The 22402-nt window shown below is 40.6% G+C and overlaps 1 protein-coding gene across 1 annotated transcript; it reads right to left on the bottom strand.

Annotated features, from left to right (window-relative positions):
* Positions 1 to 745: 745 nt before the first annotated feature.
* On the bottom strand, positions 746 to 22159 carry LOC104426631 (protein SPIRRIG). The gene is made up of 19 exons (XM_010039754.3): positions 21306 to 22159; positions 18944 to 19013; positions 18743 to 18828; positions 18063 to 18198; positions 17903 to 17959; positions 17472 to 17636; positions 15766 to 15957; positions 15561 to 15626; positions 14135 to 14249; positions 12823 to 13988; positions 11519 to 12215; positions 11334 to 11436; positions 10130 to 11241; positions 8371 to 10018; positions 5144 to 8191; positions 4282 to 4590; positions 3549 to 3855; positions 3237 to 3383; positions 746 to 2481 (listed from the first exon to the last, which is right to left on the bottom strand). Exons 1-19 carry the CDS (start codon positions 21461 to 21463, stop codon positions 1306 to 1308), a joined length of 10758 nt encoding a protein of 3585 aa, XP_010038056.2. The 5' UTR covers positions 21464 to 22159; the 3' UTR covers positions 746 to 1305.
* Positions 22160 to 22402: the final 243 nt, after the last annotated feature.

The raw sequence follows: 22402 nt of genomic DNA on the forward strand, positions 1-22402 counted from the left end.
ACTCTCACCCCGGATCTGCCTCCTAAGAGTACTACAGCGGCATCGGCGACTTTTCGTCAGAAGGACCCAAACGAAGGTAGGCTTAATATCAAAAGGAAAGGAAAAGGGCTTGTTATTTATTAAATCTTGAAGAAGTGTTTTCATATTATGGAAAAATTCTTAGATGATCCAGATTCACGTGAGATCAATGCATCTAAAACATTTATTATTAGCTAGGCATGCATAAATCTAAAATGGTCGGAATGTGTTAATAACGTATGCAATCGATGCATCCAACATAGTTTCTATACGCGTTTTCCTCCAACTATCATGTATTTTCTAATCAATGAGCTACTTATGGTAGAAAATAACATAATTTTCGTCAGTAGTGAAAGTGGGAATTAGGATTTTTTAAAGATATTTTGTCATTTGGATAGCAAAGATACAAGGGCTTTCTTTTCCAATGACCCAAACTTGGTAACAAAAATCACTATTGCCTCCAAGTTACAAATCTCATCCTACCATTTATTTATGCATCTCACTTTTTTATTGCAAGTGGGATTATCTGTGATACTTGATTACTTCGTAGGATAGAAACAACAAAGGTAATATTACTTCTTAAGCAGCAATATTAAGAAGGCAAAATAAGCAGGCCCGGAAGAGAAAATGTATGCATGTCAACTTCATGGCTCATCAGTCTTCCATAAACAAGATTAAGGAGGATTTACAAGGAAAAGAAAACAAAATGAAAATTAACACTGTAAAGTCAAAGAGAGAGAAGAGATAGATTCAACTGTTCACAACAAAATAAAAGCGGGGCTCAAGACCCAAGCGGCGCTTTTTCGCAAAAATGGAAATGTGAAAGAACACTGTCGAGTGTGAACTAATTCAAGAACTCTCACAAATTCTTTCCAATATGAACTGTCATAAAATGTTACAGGCACACTATCTTTGCTGTACAACATAATGCTCGTTGTCACCGAACTCATCTATTTACATTGAATAAATCACTCCCCCGGATGTTCACCAGCAAAATCAGAAACATCCCATGCCTCACTAAAAAATTTCACCGCGTACTATCAATTCTGGGACCTCGACGCATCCCAGGTTTGTCCGTTCTTTCACCGATCCTTGCCAAGAGGCTTTCTTGAGGCTCGGCTTTGCTCTTTTCAATTAAATGGCGGGTCAGTCCCTTGTCCGACATTCTGCAGACCACATGAACTGGAGACTCCTCCATCATGGGTGCACACTCACCCTAGGAGTATCGTCAAAGAATCGATCTGCCACTTGAGGAAAAACGATCAGGAATCATCGATTTTCCACATACTACCCCCTATTAAACGAATATTTCACTACTTCATCAGGTATCGTCCATGACAACAGATGCCCATTGGAATCCCCACTTAACAACTGCTTCAGATCACTGGTCAGGTGGAGGGCAGTTACTGGCTGCTTATGAAACTTGAGAACTTTGCGCAGCACCAATCTGTACTCTGATGACCTATCACCCAGATTAAACCCTCCGGAATAACCCTTCAAGTTGCTCTCCTCGGCCTCTAGGTCAGAGCAATGAATCATTTGCCAAACTTTCACAGCGCCACTTTGATGACCAGTCACATACCAGTTTGTGTCCAGCCAATCCGAAAACGTGCAACTGGTTACACACAGAATATAGTCAGATGGCAGTTGTGATGCATTCACCACAGCTAGACAATCCCCATTGATACTCCAAACAGCAAGCAACACTCCCGCCGCTGTTACAATCTCCCCAGTGAGGTCATTTACATAAATTGCTGATACTGCAGTTGGGAACTCGGGCAATTGCCTAACAAAGACCAATGTGCTGAGGTCCCATATAATGACGCTGCGGTCATCTGATCCACTCAGGATCAGCATGTACGGTTGGCTAACATGAAGGCAAGTCACCTTGCTTGTGTGAGCAGAAAGTGCCTTCTCCAACTGCAATTGACGTGTGATGCGGGGTCCATCTTTACTTATTCTCCAAACTGAAATTAAGCCATCATCTGCCCCAGTAACTAGAGTTTGACCATCATGACTCGAGCTCACACACTGAATTTGGTTGCCGCCATGAAGATTCTCATGAGTAGAGAGGAGTCTGTCCTGATCATAACTCATAAATCTCAAGCTACAGTCCGGGAAACCCCATGCAACATATTTGGTGTAAGTTTTGGGTTTAAGCAATGTGTTGGCTCCAGCTACTAGAATTTTCTCATTGAGTGTAACAATTTGAGTTATCGCATTTGATGTTTTGCGAACTTCACGCGCAACAAGATGGGCAGAATGCTTTAGTGGATGCGGAGGAAGTTTTCTGTCAACTTTTCTTTTTACATGGGATTTCAGGAAAAGCTGCTTCGGTGTCTGGCCAAAGTGATTAATTTGTGCTAAGATGGAGGCTTTCATTGCAGGGTCTGTAACTGAGTCAATATCAACACTACCCTCATATGTATAATGGTAGAATACATTAACAGCTTCTTCAGCAGCCTGTCAACAGAGCAGCTGTAAGTATGAGAAACAAAAAACTAACCGAAAGGAAGATTTGTGAATAGTTCATTTTAGCAGACTAGCAAGTAGCATTTCATTTTTATGTGATCAGTGGTCGGGGAAATAGTGAAAAGAGATGGGAATCTATAAAGAAAAGACAATGGACTTTGCTAGCACATTAATTCCTAGCATTAACGAAAGGTTGGAGTATATCAACACTATCACCGTACAATTATAGTGTGATCTTTCCCAGCCGCAGTTGTTAGCAAATAAAAGCAGTATTTAAATTTTTCCTCTTTAATAAAATTGGTAGATCAGCAGTGAATACAGCATTAATTTTCGCTGCATCAGTGACAAAGCAGGGTTATTTTATTTAGGACTGTGAGGGGAACCTATGCCTCCTTGCTTGTGCCAGTTGCATAAGGTTAACCACTCAAGGGCTGCCAGGAGGGCTGCACCCCTGGCACCAGGTAAGTCCAAATTGAGTACGTGTGGAGGGATTCAAACTCGGCACCCAATGGTGGGATCAAAGCCGCACCAACACACACGCCTCAATTTGAGGGGTAAGTTAAGGAGGCAAGGCTTTGAAGCCCTAACAAAGCAAGGTTTGCTACAAAAGAAGTATAGCATTTGAACTGAACTTCCTAAGAGTTGGTGATCAATTCAGAATCCTCCAAGATGTCATGACGAGTTTTCTTAATAAAAAAGATTATGTACACAGATTTCACTGTGAAATGAAAGTTCCTGAGACCTACCTTGCCCCTTTGTTTATATCCAAAGATGAGGTCTATCCAGTGGTGCAGGTTTTCTGAAACATAATCAGATTCTAACGCTTCTCTGTGTTTCCTGATGAATTCCCTCGCACTTCCCTTAGCCCAAGGAGGCAAGACAACATCACCTACCTGAAAGATCACCACTTTATTCTCATAATCACTGGAAAGCCAAAAAAGGAGTATGTATGTAGTAGAGATCTGGTTTTCTTTTTGACAGAGTAGAAACCCACTTACTCATCTAACACGTAAAACAGAAAATAAAGGTAGTAATCCAATAGAGATACCAAGACAGACCTGCTCTCCAGATTGTTTGACTCCCAAGTCAAGATTGAAGCGATTTTCCAGGAACTCAGGCATGTAAAAGAATTCAGGAATAAGTTCCTTCACATCTGATGTGTTACCCTTCCCAGCAGCACTCAGCCAAGTGTCTTTGATACCATTGAAGAGACGATCTGCATGATCGAATTGGCCACCCTGTAGCTTCTGATTTTCAGCACTGAAAGGTGGCAAACGAAGAAGGTAGAAAAGGACAATTCCAGCACTTGAATAATGAGAACCGTAATGGAACTTCGGAACCTCTGGATCATCCCAACTATCATATCTGCAGTACACAATGAACACAAACAGATAAGCAGGATTGCACTAGCTCAACTAGATTAATACATAATAGTAGTAAAATCTCTAGAGAAGGGCAGTTCAATGAACCGACCAGCATTTCTAAGTAGCTAACAAAATGTCCTACGGTCATTTTCAAGCTTCTATTGATACCTATTACCCTTTTCTTTTTCCTCTCTTTTCAGCTAGAAAGGGTTCATCTCTAGAAAACAGGATTAGGAATGCCTGTTTTAGGGGGCTTCATAATATTCTCATATAAGCCGAAGTTAAAAACAACTAAGATCCAAAGGAGACACAAAATCCCAAGACACCCCCAGACAGACTACAGAATGATCAGTGAGTCGATCAGCATCTAAGAGCAGTCTTAGTGTGTAGTGAATAATCTAATATTACACCTCATCTATATGTTTACCTTTTCCTAAATTCATCTTCCCCTTCCAGTGTCTGACATCCCATTGGCTTGTCGAGCTTACGAAATGTCTTGGGGTCTGAAAAGTCTAGACTTTCACTCTCATAATCTGCAAGAACCCAGGGGAACACTGGATATTGTGTGAGGTCACTGTATCCACGACCTGCGAGGGTGTTCAGATGCATCAGGTACTGGAAATTGCTAATCTCTCCATTTTGCCACCTTTTTGAAAAAGACTTAGCCATCAACTTAAAAAGACGGCTGCCCTCATTACTATCTTGCTTTGCTGATCCTGAAATGGTCGTGTCCAACCTGAGGAAAATGGAAGGGCAATAAGTGTCGAACAAAAGCTCATATTATAGAAGCAACGGGTGACAGAATCAGATGTTCATAATAGACAGCACAACGCGTGAAATTTAGATACATGATATGAAACATTTCTCAAGTCTCTCTTGGACCACACACAACATGCCTTCTAAAGAAATGACAGAACTAAATCCAGAACTGGCTAATTTTCTTTTGTCATGTGATATGTGCAGAACCCATTATTATAATCATAAAGGACCAAAAAGCTTTTAAAACTGACTTCCTGTCCCTTGCACGAAACACTATCCTGTGCTAGACTACCCTAGGTAAATTAGATCATATCAACAAAGGAGCATGTAATTTGTAAAGGACAGGCTCCAAGCCAACACCAGTTTAAAACTGGAAATGTGTGAACCAATGCAAGTGCTCTCTCACGCAGGCAAAAAGATATGCATCTCGTAGACATCCATTCCAAGATCAAAGTCATGGCAAATGCCAAGAAATAATGACCAAGAACCAATGTTTTGAATGTGGCACCAAGAGGAAAGAAGAACCATACATGCTGTTTCTTGGCAGATTCATGGCTACCAAATTTTTGAACACCTCTTCCCTTTCCTTTTTGTGAAAAACAAGGAGATCATTACACCCATCCATGCTGAATACCTCAATAGCAACAGGACGCAGCTGGTAATCACGCTTCAAAATTTCGTGAACACTATTAAGCTTCCACATTCGCCAGGGATGAGGCAGATTGCCACTTGTACAGACCTTCTCCTTCCCCCATGCACCACCATTATAAGCCCATGCTCTTCCACCAACCAAGGCCTTGACAGCAGTGCCCCAAGAAGAAGTGGACTTGGATTGGAAGTCCATCCCACCATTGACATCCTTCTTTACCCCCAAAGCCTGATCAATGACAGAGAGTTCATCCTCGTATTCTTTTTCACAGATATACCCGGAGTCATCAATATAGAAGTTCTCAATCACATATAAGCACAGTTCACCTATCAGAAATATTCCATCATGTTTATCAAGACCAATAACTCGTTCACAATTATATCTGAATCGGATTTTTTCATATGGCTCCAAATAAGGTCTGATTAAGTATTCTCCATTATCATGCAATTCCTTCTCTGATCTATCCTCCATAGTTTTGGTGTCGTCAATTTTCGTAGACAAAGATTGCCTCGGAGATTCTAGATCAGATCTCCCTTGATTGCTCTCAGTGATTGTCCCAGACAGTGCACTAGATTTCGCACCAAACTCGAGGGCAGAATGAAGACTACCTTCATTCAAGCTGCTAGCTCTGTCATCATTCCATCCATTCCTCAAGGAGGCCACATCCTTCCCATCATCTGCTTCTTTATAGGAATATTCATGATATAGCTCCCCATCAACATCATTCTTTTTTCCACCCTCAATCAACTGGTTAAAAAATGGTTCCGAATCGGTATCAGAAGCACTGGGGCCATTGTCATTCTTTGATCTAGCCAGCTCACACTGATTATCAAGAACATTCTGGATGCAATCAATTTTCAATTTGGACCGCTCCAGCTTTTTGCGCATCCGATATGGTCCTTCAATGGGACAAAGCTGCCACTCTGGCTCTCCTTCATCAGGTGATTTATGCATAGGGAATATGCCTCGTTCATGAACAAGTTGTTGGAGGTGGGCCTCCCACTCACTCTCAGCATGAAGAACCCATCCATACTTATCTTGACGAACAACTCTAAGCTCTGTAGACATCGAATCACGAACCAGTTCCAATGCATATCTCCGTTCATTTATCTGGTCCCAGTGTCTCAAGTCCAGCTTTGATGTTTCCCGATATCTTCTTCCCATCTCCTTCTTACGACGACCATCTATGCCTTTAATTCTTACACCAGGAAATTTCGCTGATCCAGCAATATACTGCACCCACATAATAGCAGCACACTGTTCTAGAACTTTGTTGACAAGCTGTTCTGAACTCCGAAGCCACTCAAAGAATGCCGGTAAGCTTCCTGTCAATAATTTGTCAAGACCTCCGTGTAGTAAATCCAGGTGTGGTCCTTGATTTTGTTTAGAGACAAGCATTTCTTCTAGTGCAGCCCTACGGTGCACCAATAGATATCTGATGACATCGACTGCCATATTTTGCACATTTCGTCTTTGATCTTGAAGAAGCGAGATCAGATTGACACAGAGACAGCAATTTAGATCTGTATCAATATTGCTGGGGCAGAAGATGATTTGCCTGTGGGCAACCAACAACTGCAAGATAGTGCAAATATTAATTCCAGAATCTTCCAGGGCCGAACTTGAAGATAATCCCTTCTTAGACTCAACAAGTAGACCTAGGCGTGAAAGGAGATCATCTTCCCCTATCATGACCAAGAACGATGGTAGGAAACAGTACATTATCATCCGATTTGTATTCTTGAGCATTGAATGGATGTAAGCCTCCAGTTGTCTGCTGGCCCTGCCAATTGATAGGAGACCCTTTCCAGTAGGAGTTGCTTCTTCAATTCGTCCATCTTTATTTGCCAACTGTAACATCGATAACAAGAATTCCAGTGTTTTCCATATCACAGCAGGCTGTGGAAAAGCACCCATGTATACACGGTCCACAATTATCCAGCATAATGAGTCTAAGTTAGATGACCAGCGGATTTTATCAAGCTTCTTGTAATCTTCCTCATCGTCACGTACAAGACGTCTTTCAAGGAAAATCATCAGCCTACAAAGGCATAGACCTTGAAATGCTAGCATACATTCAGCATCAACATAAAGAGGAACATTTTCCAAAATTGTTTCAACAACCTGGGCTGCTCTTATCTGCTCAGTCATAAAATCAGATATAACTTCTGCCATAAAATCTAGAACAGCAGTTGCTCCAGCAGAACAGGGACCACCACCATAACCAGCATCATCAATTTCAAAAAGAATCCTTGAAGTAACTGAAAAGAAGGTATTGGCAGCGGTTGAACTGTGAGAACTGGACTTAAATTCAGAAGACAGATCAAAATCACTAGCAGAGAGAGAGGATTCCATGGATGGAGTAGCAACAAGAGGACTCTTGGACTCACTGTGGCTTGTACTTCCCAACCATGATGTCAATGCAATAACTGGAGACGAAGAGGGAGTCAATGCAATTTTGAAGTTAGATTTCTCAGATAAACTGGGAGAATTAATTGCAGTTGGAGGCGCAGAATCCTGGATATCTATGGAATGAGCAGTAGATTCCACAGTCTTAACATTGTGGAAGGTTGGTCCATTTGTATCAGAGGTTGGTGACTCCAGGTCAACAATCTCACCATCAAGGCTTTGAACGGCCTGGTCATCTTTGAGGATTGATCTGGTTGAATCCTGATGGGATGTGGAGATCTTGATTTCAGCACTATTATTGGCCGTGTAATTGCAAGGAATAGGTGTTTCCTCAGAACTTGTACTTATTTGGGCTTGAGGGAAGCTTCCAATACTTATGGAGGTTTTAGCTGATTGCTCCTGCTCATGAGGCAAGCTAGAAAATGTATTGTGCGAGCTACTGGTATCGTCACCATCATTCAAGTGCTTCTCTTCAGTCTTAAATGAGAGCTCCTTCGCCATCTTCACTGCATATGCAGCCCTGCCAGCAGAAAACAGAAGGAATTTTTAGAACAGTGCAGAGTTTGTATCAGATAAGACAGTTGCTTGGTTTCTAGATTTGCAATTATAAATCTAGTAGAATGCAAGGTAATACAAACAAGTCCCAGCATATCATGCTCAGGAATGAATAAATAAGAAAGAAAGGATCTCGAGACTAACCTAACACAAGAAAAGTAAAGGTCGACACAGCTCTCAAGAAATTCTGCTCTTCTACAAACAGCAGAAAATGGAGGACACATTTTTGCAAGGTCGACCATAAATCTCAGAACCGAAGTCGCAGCAGCAGGAGCTGATGCCTCCCCACCCATTAAACGTGCAGCATATGTCTTGTGCATGAGAGCTTCACCTTGAAGCTCTCCAGCCATATCAGCATTTCCCTCAAAAAGTTCTGCCACAATGCCAGCAGTAAACTCTGAGAGGTTGCCAGTTTGATGGGCAAGCATTGATTGCATACTCAACCTATCAAATGTTGACTTGGCCATAGCAATAACAGATTCCATGAGTTCAACAAATTTCAACTCCACAAAACTTCCATCACTAGGTATAAGAGCATGAAAGTCCAGCATACGAACTTCTGGTAATCTCGGATAAACAGGCTTTCCAAACATGAGACAGAACAAAATATAATATATGTCTGGCGAATCATAGAAACTTTGAAGCACCCGTGCCAAACCTTGATAGCCTCCACTTGTACGGAACTTGAGTGCAAAAGTGGGAGAAAAAGCGAGACACACACCAAGAAGAGTCATAATCCACCTCATACTAGTTGGATGAACAGCTTCATCAAGGAAGTATGTTATCAATTTAGAGGAGACAGTCTTATGCCATTGTTCCAGCAATTCTTCTGATTTTATAGTCACCTGTAAATCAATAAGCATCTCAAGCAGCATATTCCTAACAATAACATGCTTCCCCATTGACTCTCGCACAATTTGCTGCCTTGGTGACAATTCAGGAGGATCGAATGTCATAATCACAAATCTAACCACATGCTCCAATTCAGATGACAGAAAACCATCTTCCAGAATGACTCCAAGCAAAACAACCAACTTTTCCAAAACTGGAACCTCGACGTCACCCCGTTGCAGAGTCACCAACAAATGCTGGACCAGGTTGATTCGGCGCAAAATAGTGAGGTTATGATTCCGATACCAATGCATTGACACTAGATGCTCAAGAAATCCCAGTAACGCAATTTGAATGGAAACGGGGGCAGTAACCCACAATGTCCAGTCCAACAGCACATGTTCAACCATATCTGCATTGGACAAGACAATGCAATTTGAATTTTCAGGCATATCGGCACTTTCTAACTCTGAAATATGGCTAATTGAATCTTTTTGTGCAGAGAAATCGTCCATATCTCCATGAGACCCAATGGAAGAAACTTCATCACGGAACTTCGACAGATTTAGATCCTCAAAAGTTGCTTCCTGTATAATCGCAGCAGGTGACAAACTGTTTCGAGCAGGTTCCACCTTCTTTGGTTCAGAAAATGAAGCTTCACATGCAGCTATTCCAAAAAAAATCTCAAGGGATTGCATGTCAAATAATGGCATCCTCTGATGCAGAAAGAGAGCTAATAAATGATATCCCCTGCACTTCTGCATGTCTTTTACGTTCTGAGGGTTTTGATGAAGTGCACAAGCTAACAAAGTAAGGGCCGTATGCAGCATGTCCCGGGTTTCAGCAGCTTCAATAAGGGCCAGAATAACAGTTATACCACCAACAGGACGTATAGCATCACCAATGACACACTGCCTGCAAACATAGATATCTCCATGCAGCCGCCCAAATCGCGGTATACCTACAAAACAGCAGCGCTAGGAAAATCTAATCAGATGAAGAAAATGAAATCATATACAGTGAATAATCCAAACCTGCTATTTCACGTACAAAATGTAAAAGAAACACGTACCACCTATAGGAGAAGCAGCAGCTGACATAGGGTCAACAAGATTGAGCATCGACAGAGACCCACTTGTTCGAATAGCTTCCGTACAAGCTCCATCAAATGCGAATATTAGCTTCTTCCCAGATAGCTGGAGTGAGAGATTTCCTAACCTGTCTAAATCCCAAACGATCCCGCTCCGATCTGCCTTGGAATCTCCCTGCTTGACAGCACCCTCAAGCCTCTGCGTACTTGAAGCCAAAGACAACTCAGCATCTAATGAGTCTAGAATAGCCATACTACCACCACCGCAGGCCTGGTTAGGAACAAATCGCAAAAGTTCTGTGTCTTGGTATAGCCCTCTATAACCTCTACCGAGGATATACATAAAATAGACACAACCAGGTGTGAGCACCTCCTCAAAAAGGTAACAGGAACGCAGCTTCCATGTCAAGTCACAAACTCTTGCATGACTAACAGGAGTCCCAATTGTAACCTGCAAAGACTTCCCAGCTGGAGAAGGGGAATATCCTAGTTTCCCTGTATGCCTAAGTTTCCCATTAAGATATACACATGCAATGCTGGCTTGAAAGAGACCAGCAAGAGCATTGGGTTTGCTATGTACAACTGCAAGATGATGCCATCTTCCTTCTTCCAGTTCTAAACCAGAAAAGGATAAAGAGCTAGAGTTGCTTGTGGAAAGGGTAAGGACACCATCCTCCTGAATGTAAAGCTCAGCATAAAAGGTGTTCTCATTGTTAGCAGCACCAACAGAAAATATCCGGAAGATTTGCCTTTCATTCCGCTGCATATTTGAGCCTCGCTTCCTAAAAGGACCAGCTCTTGAAAGTTCCATTTCCTTCGCTTGAGATTTTAAGAAGTTCTTATACTGAAACCAACAAACAAATGAATAGCCAGCAGCAGGAGGCCATGATCTTTCTCCCAGTGACACCTGAATAGATGCATGCCCAATTTTCTTCATATCCAACTCCACAAATGGTGCCAGTGAAACATTCTCTGAGGCCGTATCTTCCAAAAGAATTAATTTTTCCATCATATCAACAAGAATATGACCAGAATTCATCAGCCTCGTCTGGAGAATGTACCTAACAAGCACTCGGACTTCTGAGGAAGACAACCTGCTAACACAAATTTACACCCTTTGTTTAACTCAGACATAACATACATCAAGAATACATTTCAGGAAACCTAAAAACCAAATGATACCCACCTGTACGCCCCGAGAACTTCCACGATCTTCAAAGCATATGAAAGTAATGGAGATGATCCCGATATGAAAGGATGAATAGTCTCCAACAACAGTTCCACACATCCTAACAAGACAAAAGAAAGGTAAATAGAAAGAAAAAACTGAATATTTTATGAATAGCTGAAAATACAGGGTACTACTCGCACCTACAGACGTTAGATTTTCTTGATTAAAGGAGCCAGCACGAGCAAGCTTTTCAATGAGGTTGAGCAGTTCTAACTGCACCTTTGGTGTAAAGAGCAGCAGTGAACGAAGGAGAACTCTGACTGCACCAGCATTGTACACTCGTTTCTCGTTGATGTCCAATGTACCAGACGGGGTTACAAAGAGAAAATTGGCAGATTCACTTTCAGTCAACTCAGATGATCTTGCAGCTTCAGAAGTAAAAAATGGTGGCAGCACAATTTCTAGTGCAAGTTCCAACAACAATTGTATTACTTCCTTCTCACACTCGACACACAGCAAGCTTGATTCTGACAGAAGATCAAAGAAAGTTTGCGATGATATTACCGTATGCAGTTTGATTCTATTGACTGCATTATCACACACTCCTGCTGTCACAACCCGCAATAAATACGTAAAGACCTTCATATAAGTTTTTAAAGAAGGATTTGTGTTCCCTTCTTCACTTCTGAAATCATGAAGAACTGTTAGAAGAAGTGAAAATCCAGTTGCTTCACCAAAAACCCTCTGAGCTGATTCATTTGCTCCAAGGATGCGCCACATGGTCCCCATAGTGTCACATTTTGCATCATCTGTCAGTCTGTATTGACTTCCTGAAACACTGGTAACCATTCCACTCTTGAGGACATCAACAACTGCACTCAGTTCTTCAGAATGAGCCTGCCAGAGATCAAAAGTCAATCATTACTTTACTGATGCCCAACCCAAAAAAAAAAAAAGGAAAATAAGAGTGCGGTTTTGATTGTACATGAAAACTAATATGAAGATATTGAAAGAGCATTGCCATCGATAAAGCTATAAATAAAAATAAATAAATAAATCAGGCATGTATCACAGCTAATTGAGAAACAATTAATAAATTGCCCTCATCACCTCATGAGTTTTGAGTGATAAAAATTATTAACTAAATCAAACATAAATTCGTTGAAGGACTTTTTTTTTCCCCCAGCTCGTAATTGAAAGGACTGGCTAATTGACAATTTACCAAATTTCGTCAAGACCATTGTAGCAAAAGGGCATTCTTTCTTTTGGGTAAGATGAAAAATTCAACATAAGTAAACCATTCATTCCCTACTTTTGTAGCTAACAGTTACTTGCATACCAAAAGAGAGATAGAGTTCTTCTGAGAACCCTAACTTTATAATATAAGAGCATGCCATTCATCTCACCAAGATGCAGCTATCATTTTATCTTGAAGACGATTCAAATAGACTAACAAACAGCAACGAAAAAAGAAATGATGATGATAACTATGAATGACGGCAACCTGCAACATATCTTCAATGACCAAACATGACAGCACCCTGAGGGCCCCCGGACGATGAATATCAGATGCCAGAAAAGGAAGAATGGTGGGCACACCATCCGCAGTACGGAATACTGCTTGGTTAGTTTCAGCTTTCTTCAGCAGAGATACCAAACAGTCCCATGCAATAGCGATTGTACCCTCAATGTCAAAAATAGGAAACTTCCCAGAACCAGAATCCAACAACTTTGGTGAAGATATAATGACATCTTTACTGTCCAAATGCTTCTGGAAGCTGCTAGAGCTGGATTTTCTCTCCAGGTTATTGGTGTTCCCACTATGTTGGTCTGGACCCAGAAGATACTTGTGCTGCCTAAGGTCATCTAGCAGAACCGCCAACACACCTACTTCTCGCAAGACTTTCTTGTATTGTTGATCAAAGGACAAAAGTTTCACAAAGAAGGAAAGAACTGTCTGCTTTAATTCTGGGGTTATTGGCTGCTGCAACAGGCAGCTTAGTGAAAGTAATTCTTGCTCAGGAACACAATTTGCAACTGTTACTGCATATTCAAGAATTTTCAAAATAATCTCCTGAAAAGATGGAGGAAAATCGGCCATGTTTTGGATGAAGAGTGGAACTGTGCGTAATTGTTGACATAACTTGTAGTTTTCTAAATGGCTTGAGAATATTTTAAACATTCTGTTCAGTACTTCCTCCCGTAATTCCCTATTGTCTGCTTTGAGAAAAATTTCCTGCAGCACCTGGATTGCTTCAAGGTCCTTAACTTTATTGTCTCTCACCACATCAGCAATTCGATCAAAAGAGGATGTGCGGCTCCTGTTGTGTGCTGTACTTTTCGAATGAGAAGATTTGGGTCCTTTCCCTCCAGGAGATACTGTTGCTACAGCAGGTCCAGTTTGAGCTAGATTAACAAGAACATCAAGTAATCTTGAGAGGGCTGGGGACAGATTTCCCTGCACAGAATCCTCTTTATCGGCAAGGTCATGTCTATCTAAAAGTGCATGGGAACCATCCGAAGTATAATCCTTGTCAGAATATGACTTCACATAGGTTGGTTCAGCACTCCGACCTTTCTGCATGCTAGACATAACCAGTGCAAACTGAGCAAGGAAGGGATAACCATGAGCATTGTGGATATCCTCTCTTAGCCTAATTCCGCCAGCCTCTATAAGTCAGAGAGTGCATCGAAAATTAGTCAGAGAACAGTGAACAAAGAGTCAGAATTGAAACAATAAAATAATGCTGCAAATGAAGTTGTTCCAAGAATGACTAACAACTTTCGAATCGAAAGATTAATGAAGAATAAGGTACCAGGCCTGTATGACAGTTCTACACATTCAAGTAACAAGTCCACAATGCCCATCGTGTAAGCAGAATCACCACAGTCAGGATTGAAATCCTTCACGGCCATCAAGAGAACTTTTATCTGCATGCATGAAATCATGTTACTGGATTAAAGCCAGCTGAGACATAATCAAACAGACAACTCAAGAAAGGTTGGGCAATGCATGTCAACAATCAGGGATGGAGCCCGAATATGTTGTGGGTTAAGCAATCAGTCAGGACAGGAGGAGCTCTAAACACAGCTTTTTGATATGGACCCCTCGATAAAGTAGTTCTTGGCCTAATCAAGGAGAAGATATGAGAAGCGTCTTTAGATGATTTAATCATGTTGAAGGAAGCTGTCTAAAGCCTCCAGCACGGTGACGTTATCAGGGGATACAAACACAGGTTGAAAATATAATGGGAAGGCCTAGAAAAACGTCAAAGGAGATGACAAAGAAATATACGGAGTATTTAGAGCTTACAAGCATCTTACACAGAATAGAGCATAATCGCATTATAGGATTCATTCAATTGACCCACTTAGTGAAACAGGGCTTCTTGCTGTTATAGTTATTTTATCCCCTCAATTTAGGAAGAGTAGATTGACTACATTAACTCTTGAGATCATGATTCTGTTTGTCCTTTAAAAAAAAAAAAAAAACTGGGGATCATGACACATTTCTAAATCAAGTTCAATGGGCGAGTTGGATATATTCTTAGGCTATGTTGGACTCCACTAATATGAAAAGGAATATAAAGAGAAATTGTATAGAATCAACAAAAAATGAAACTGAATTTTAAGCTTTGGGCTTTCTTTCCTGTGATTTGAACTTCCCAAATTATTAGGAGGTTGAGTTTCCAGTCTCAAATGCTCCATAAGGACAACAACAAATAGATTAACGAGGTCAGAAGCATCTACGATAGTTCTAAAAGTATACATGTGCCATAGGCAGATTAAAAATTCACATGGTGTCCATTGACCCCACTAAAAAAAGGGCAACACCCTCTCCGATCAACTCCACTTATAGAAGCATATGGAGCAGGTTTTCCAAATCTCTTTATGTTTTCAACAACACAATGAAAGTTGTCATCATTCTCCGTAATAGGAGAACCGCTCAGAAATTGAACTTGTGCTTTGCACTCACCAGTACAAATTATATAATATCATAAGAGTGCACAAGTAATAAGTACATTATCATTTAACAGACACATTCTTAATATTTTTTCAAAACAATAAAAGAAACATCCTTTTAGACACCACGATCAAGCCAGAAACTAAACTGAATGGGGATTATTTCCAAACATCCATTTAAGAAACAAGGACTGAAATTCAGGACAAAGAAGGTTGCTCAATAAAAGGTAAGAAGAATGCCACCATTTTTCAGCAAATATAAATAAAATATGAGTATACCAAATGATGCTTGCGAATATATCTGGCTGTGGATCCATTATCATTGACCAGAAGCAGACCCAGTATCTAGCACAACATAAAACCATTCATAAGATCGTTAATATCGAGAGGGAAAAACTACATTATATATATATATATATATATGATCTTCAAAGTCCTTAAGGCGGCAGTGTCGCAGATATACTTGAAATAGCTAAGCAGTTACCTGCATAGCATGTCTATGAAGCTGCAGGCTGTGAAGGGGAAGAAGACCTTCCTTAAACTGAGAAAAGACATTCAGAGAACCATTGGCCACCATATGAAAAAGCAACTGTAATGAATCATCCTCAATTAAACTCTGGGCTGCTGAAGGATGGCTTGCCAATGCTTTCATAATATGCACGACACTTCCCTCTACCTGCAACCACATCCATCTGAGCAGTGCAGGACAAAAGAATTTCTTTTTGGCACAAAGTATACATGCAAGCGGCAAAACTTCAAAATACATCCTTTTCAAAGCAAACGAAGGTGGTTCTAAAATGCAACTTAAACTCAAATATTATCACTTGAGAAACTCAAATGCTTTCTGATTACAAGGCAATTCCAGTGAACTGCTTGCACTAAAGAAGATTCATCTTAGGTTCACTGGCCCACCATACAACATAAAGGATAGCCAAAAACTGCTAGAGCATATTAAGATGCATAAAGCCCAAATCACATTAAATTGGACATTTGAAGACTTTATAAGGGAAAAAGTTTACACAACTATAAATAAAAACAAACAAAAGCAGATTGCCCTTGGGTAGCAAAAAGAGTAAGAGCTAACGGGCTGATTAGATAATTGACACTACAATAGTACATGTACTAGTTTGATAATCCAAATCTAGTAGCAGCCTTGGTAATTATGTGATAATTATTTCACCATGTGGCCAACTGAAGCCTAAACAAAATTCTGGCACATAGTACATAGCTTTCTTGCTCTCAATAAATTCCTGATAATCAATATCAATCTATACACATATAATCATGATTTACTATTGACAGAAACATGCATTTGATGCCATCTTTCATTCACCTAACTTGTTTATATCATCCAACAATTTATCATCTACTCGTTACACCCCCTAACCAAAATGATAACCATGTCATCCCTCACCTCAAAAGCGTTTTCCATGAAACTTAGTTTAAGTTAAGCATAATTTAGCACCAATCTCCAGCTTGTTTGTATTCATCGAAGATAAAAGGGAAATCTGCTTAGAGCTCACAATTTAGCACCTTTTCTTCCATGCATCCAGGAAATCCATATTCTTATTTTCTTCTGATTTGAGTATGTTTAGTCCTCTGACCAAGGCAAAGGAGATATAATGCATCGAATGGAGGAAATAAGATGAACATGAAGCGACAAAAAAATAGATAGGGGTTGTAACGAGTGCTATTAGAGAATGATGTGGTTTTTTTGCCCAGCCTTAACAAAATGCGATGATCAGAACAAGAAAAAAGAAGTTCAGCGAAGTCTTCAATCACTTAGTTTATCTTATAAGATACATAGAGAATGCACAATCTGAACATTCCTCTCATTTCGACAGACTAAATGCATGCATTACTTAACAGCACATACACATTCATCACAGATATCAAATCAAAGTCAAGTTAAAGTTTGTTTAGCATGAGCCAAATGTGAGGTGAGAGAAACAGCATCAACGATTCTTATCAAGGTCTAATAACTAAGGCCCCAACAAACAAGAAGTTCCATGAGATTACTGTTGCTTAGAACTAATTCATACAAAAGCTGCATAAATCGAAATACCCATGACAATGGTCACTCTAAACCACACTAGGGAGGAACAAAACAGAGAACCAACAAAGTTTGTCGCAACTGCGCAACTACTATATGCACCATTAGAATAGAACGAGAACTTAAAGCAAATTTACCTCAAGCCGCCGGACTTGCCTTAAGTCCTCATCATGATCCTTCTCAGCTTCACCAACAGTCACCTTTGACCGTTCATCAGCTCTATCAGGACCCAAAAGGGCATTAAGAACGTGGATGAGACAACAAAGGATCCCAGAATCAAGAAGTGATTGCTTGTCGATTGGCTGCAGAAAATTTAACAGAAAATGAAAAGAGGAAGGAGAAAGGTTAACCATGCCTACACACTATCTCAAATGCTAAGAAAGGAACAGGTTAAACTTCACACTTAACATTGCAGCATAGTAAAATAGACTGCCTATATTTAAAGCAGACATTTAAACTCAACTCCAACTCTGTTGCTGCATAACTAGCAATGATCAGAAAAATTTTGGAATGCGTCAGTTATGTGGTGAGTTATGCAAAAGTGCAAAATAGTTGCAGAAATATATACCCCAGAAACAAGTACTTCAACTGCAGTTAACAAGTTCGCCCCAGGAGAGATGCTGTCCTGCAATATATCATGTGAAAATGGCATTACAACACTGCAACTTGACATGGGAAAAATCATATAAAGAAGCCATAGACACAAGATTAGGATCCATTGGGCCAACCTGTGTAACTTCTGAAAAGAACCTTAAAATGTCCACCACATTCAAGGATCTCGTTTTGCTGCTAATTTTCAACTTTTCAATATCTGTAACAAATGCTCTTCCCACAACAAATGAGAAGATGTGTGTTTCAACTAACCTGTCATATATGTAAACAAGCTTGTTACATAGAGAAAAGGAGCAAGGCAAAAGTAATAACTGCAACTAGGAAAAACATGAAAACAAGAGCAGGCAATCTTCATAGAAACTGTTATATAAGAACAGATAAAGGAGAATTTGTTTTGAATCAGACATAAATATATTACTGTTCATGTTGCCTAAACAACCATCATGGCCCCACAAGCAAAAAGAAAAATAGATTTGATGTCCCAAAATTTTTCCATGAGATTGTGAAGGAACTTGAAATGCCAGCAAATTTGGATGAATGCTCAATTCACAATAGTTGACTAACCTAAAAATATCAGGAATTAGTATCACAGACTACAAATCAACTCAGAAGTTCAGACAACATCGAAACTGTGACCTTAAGAAGGACTACCAGAGTTTGATTGACAATGAATGCAGCCATTTACCAGACCAATTGTGATCATTGATCAACATGAAAAGAAAATAAAACAAATCAACTAGCCAAAGTAAACATTCGGGGAAAAAAAATAGAAATGTAGAGCAGTGCTGGTTCGTACAGTGTAACTAACTGTGCTATGTTAGCATGCTGCTTCACTAATCTACAAAAAGCATCTACAGTCAAATTCAACGCCATTTCTTTCTCCTGTGACAACAATTGAAAAAAAAAAATTAGCACAACAAAATAATATCAAGGATTGGAATAACGAATTCTCTATAAAAAAGAGAAACAGCAGACGAAGTTAAAACAGTGAAAGAACCTTTTCCGAGCTGGATGAGCGGAACTCTTCCCAAAATCTTTTAAAGTCCAATTCCAGCTCGTGCTTGTCCCTGTTTTCGAAAGGAAGAACCAACAGCAGAAGGAACGTCATATAAAAATCTCATACGCTAACACGATGACCATGCTACAAGTACAAGATTTAAAGAACTTCAATGAACAAGAGCCATAAGCACCCCACACAGCTCTGGAGACGTCAACGTACCACCTTTTTCTTGTAATGCACCAGGAAAGGGATAAAAAACATATCAATCTTATAAGACATGTAGTTGAACCTCGATTTGAAAGGTACACTATTTGCCGTTAACCGTAAAGGAAGATAAGTAAATCTCAACAGCCATCTGAGATTATCAGGTGCCACACCGAGGCAAAATAGAATTTAGCTTGGGGAAATTTAAGGACAACCAAGCATGTCTCGATAATTATTACTCAGACAACTAATAGAGATGCAGACTGAAAACCTTTGCTGATAGATTAGGAATTCTCATCTGAACATGCACTTTCAAATCCCCACAATTTTGGCTCAGCAGAAAAGAAAAAAGAATGTTCTATAGTTTCCTTATATGTGCACTGACATTTTATTAGATGTCATATTCCAACTTATTAAAGACAAAAGGACATGCAGGCTCTTCCAGTCATTAGCTGACCTGACAATTTATGCTTCCAGCATTGCTTACCAGCTAATAATATATTTGCAATATTAAAACCCAACGGATAGCACTGAGTGAAACCATCCATTTCACCCATTTACCAAGTGACCTCTCTTAGAATAGGTAGCATGCACCAACCATTTAAGACACTACATGATGTGCTTAGGATTTAAGACACCGTATAAGTAGCACAGAGCCACAAATAACTATGAAAATACTATATAGTAAACCATCCACCTATTCTTCTTATCTTCTGCACATATCACAATGGGATCCACTGTGAACCAAGAACTTTAACTAAAACAACATCTATGCCAATTCTTACTTATATTGGCAGAAGCCTTCTGAGTTAATTATGATACCAATTCTATGAGATGCATAGCTTTCAAGAGTATTCCAAGACCCCAAAATGCAGCTTCATATTGTAAAGACATTCGATTTCACAGAACAATCTTCTTTTTGATGTTTGTCTTGGTAAATTACTATATCAAAGGAAAGGACATTAAGCGCTTGGAATCCAAAAGATACACGCAAACCAAAAAGCGATCCCATCTCTTTCTAGAACAAGCTCCTCTTTTGTAGATTCTATTGTTCTCTGTCAATTAAATTCATCATTTCAAAAGGCAGGGGTAAAGCTTCATTATTGACAAATTAGTCGAAGATTATCACATGATCCATATTTTAGGGGGTTCCCTGGCTACCGGCAAAGAGCATTCTCTGATTTTTTCATGAACTCTTCTCTAGAAAAATTAGCAGGTCTCAGAGAGGAAGTCATGGTTTTGGAGCACAGTATTCATCGCAATGTGAGGTTTTCATCATCAATCAAGTAACAGGAACAATTTTCCGTGGTTCTTTTGGGGCGTAGGGGAGAGTTGCCCCGTCAAATCACACGTGTGTATCATGTTTTCCATAATATGACAAATCACCACACCCACCATGATAGTCTGCTCTATTCCTGCTTCAAAAGCGCAAAAATTTGGCCACAAGAGCATGCCTTTAGGCAACTCTAATTAAGCAAGTATCTCAGTTCATAGTTATCTCATCAATAATCAAAGCATTCTTTACAGATATGGCCAGACAAAAACCAAAAACCAGTAAAAGAAACCACTCTTATGGTGGTCCAATATCCATGCCAGCCTCAGTCCATCATTGAGGGCAACTCAGCTATCATTAAATTTGGGACACGGTATTGCCTTTTCAAATATCATAAGACAACCTACAATAACCTCTTGCTTGACTCCATTGACACTTCTAAATCAAGATGTCTAATCTTCACTATAATGTTACTATATGCTCCAGAATTTTCTAATTCCCCCAAGAAAAATGGTAAAACCAGCAAATTCGAAAAGGTAAAAATGAGCAAAATCTATTTTAGCAGATGAAGAGATCATTTGATATGAAAAACATACAACGGGCCCTTTTTCACTTCACTTAGACAAACAACCAAATACTATTCTTGTATTACTTTCCGTACCCAAAATGAGTCTAACCACCAAAAAATCTTATGATCCTTCGAAACCTCGGCAAGCTAAAGTGAAAAGAGCTACTACTGGTGAATCGGCAGAACAGATCAACGAGAAGATTTCTTTGACGACATTACATGTGCAAGCAAACACGTAATAAAAGCGATCGAAATCGCTCAAGACATCCGAGCATGTGCCCGAACGAACGAAGCACGTGAATGGAGTAGCTTACCTCGCGGGAGAGGAAGCATAGTCGAAGCGGACGGGAGGGACGACATGGAGATCACTGCGGCCGGCGGACGCCGGGGAGGAAGACGAGGCGGTCGAAGTTGGAGATTGCGTTAACCCGACCTTCTCCTTGATGTCCTTAAGCAATGTTACCCATTTCATTGTCGATCGAACGCCGCCGCCGCCTCCTCCTCAATCGCTCGGCTCCCCTCCTCGCTTTCTCATCCGCCGAAGCGGAAAAACCGACCGGATCTCCCAACCTCACTCGATCCTCCGATCTCCGAGAAAGCTCAGGCCGACGAGGACGACGACCGGAACGATCCCAAAATTTAGAAGCGGAAAGAGAGAAAGAGAAACGAGAAAGAGCACAAAAGTCAAAACCAATGCGGCGCGGCAGCCGAAACTCGCCAATGCCGCCGACGCTCTATCGAAGTGGAACCGGAATCGGAATCGGAATCGGCGCCGGCGAGATCTGTTCCCGCTATCCTCGCCCCGAGTTCAGTGATCTGCGATTGTTGCAGCGCCCGATCGCGCGCGTTCGCCGGGGGGAAGAGGAGCAAGGGAAGGCGAAGAAGGTTTTGAAAGGGAAGAAAAGAAAGGAAAATCTTCGAGAGCAAGACTTTCCTCCTTTTTTTTCTCTCCCTATTTTCTCGAGAAATGTTTCCGGAGCCCTAGGAATCAGGACCGGCGAGCTAACCGAAACGCGACTTCTGTTGGAAGACGAGAGAAAAGGAAGAACAGAACACCGCCATGAATGAGGCAAATGCAGAGAAGTCCAGCTCTCTCTCTCTCTCTCTCTCCTCTTTTTCTCTCTCTTCTTAGTGCCTGTTTTTGGACGGCCTTCTCTCCGCGCCTTCGTTTTCTCGCTCTAATATCCAAGCAGGACGAAAGGGCGAAAAGCGATTTTTTATATTTATATCAATTTTCTCTCTCTAGAGAGGAGAGAAATTTGAGAGAAATACGCGCTTTGGGGAGGTTTTAGCTCTCGCTCTCTCTCTCTCTCTCTCTCTCGCGGGGTGTGGGCCCGCTCGCTGTCCACGTCATCCGGGATCCGATCCGTTCAGGCTGCCACGTGGAGACCCGAGATTGACGGTCAAGCCC

This window comes from Eucalyptus grandis, chromosome 11, assembly GCF_016545825.1.
Source record: "Eucalyptus grandis isolate ANBG69807.140 chromosome 11, ASM1654582v1, whole genome shotgun sequence".
In the NCBI taxonomy this organism is placed as follows: domain Eukaryota; kingdom Viridiplantae; phylum Streptophyta; class Magnoliopsida; order Myrtales; family Myrtaceae; genus Eucalyptus; species Eucalyptus grandis.

Excerpts from the sequence above, each read along its gene's own strand:
- LOC104426631 (XM_010039754.3), bottom strand. The coding sequence starts at position 21,463 with ATGAAATGGGTAACATTGCTTAAGGACATCAAGGAGAAGGTCGGGTTA. Across the intron at positions 18,199-18,742 it reads ATAGCACAGTTAGTTACACT|GTTAGTTGAAACACACATCT; the intron begins GTACGAACCAGC and ends CATATATGACAG. Across the intron at positions 11,242-11,333 it reads GAAGTTCTCGGGGCGTACAG|GTTGTCTTCCTCAGAAGTCC; the intron begins GTGGGTATCATT and ends TTGTGTTAGCAG.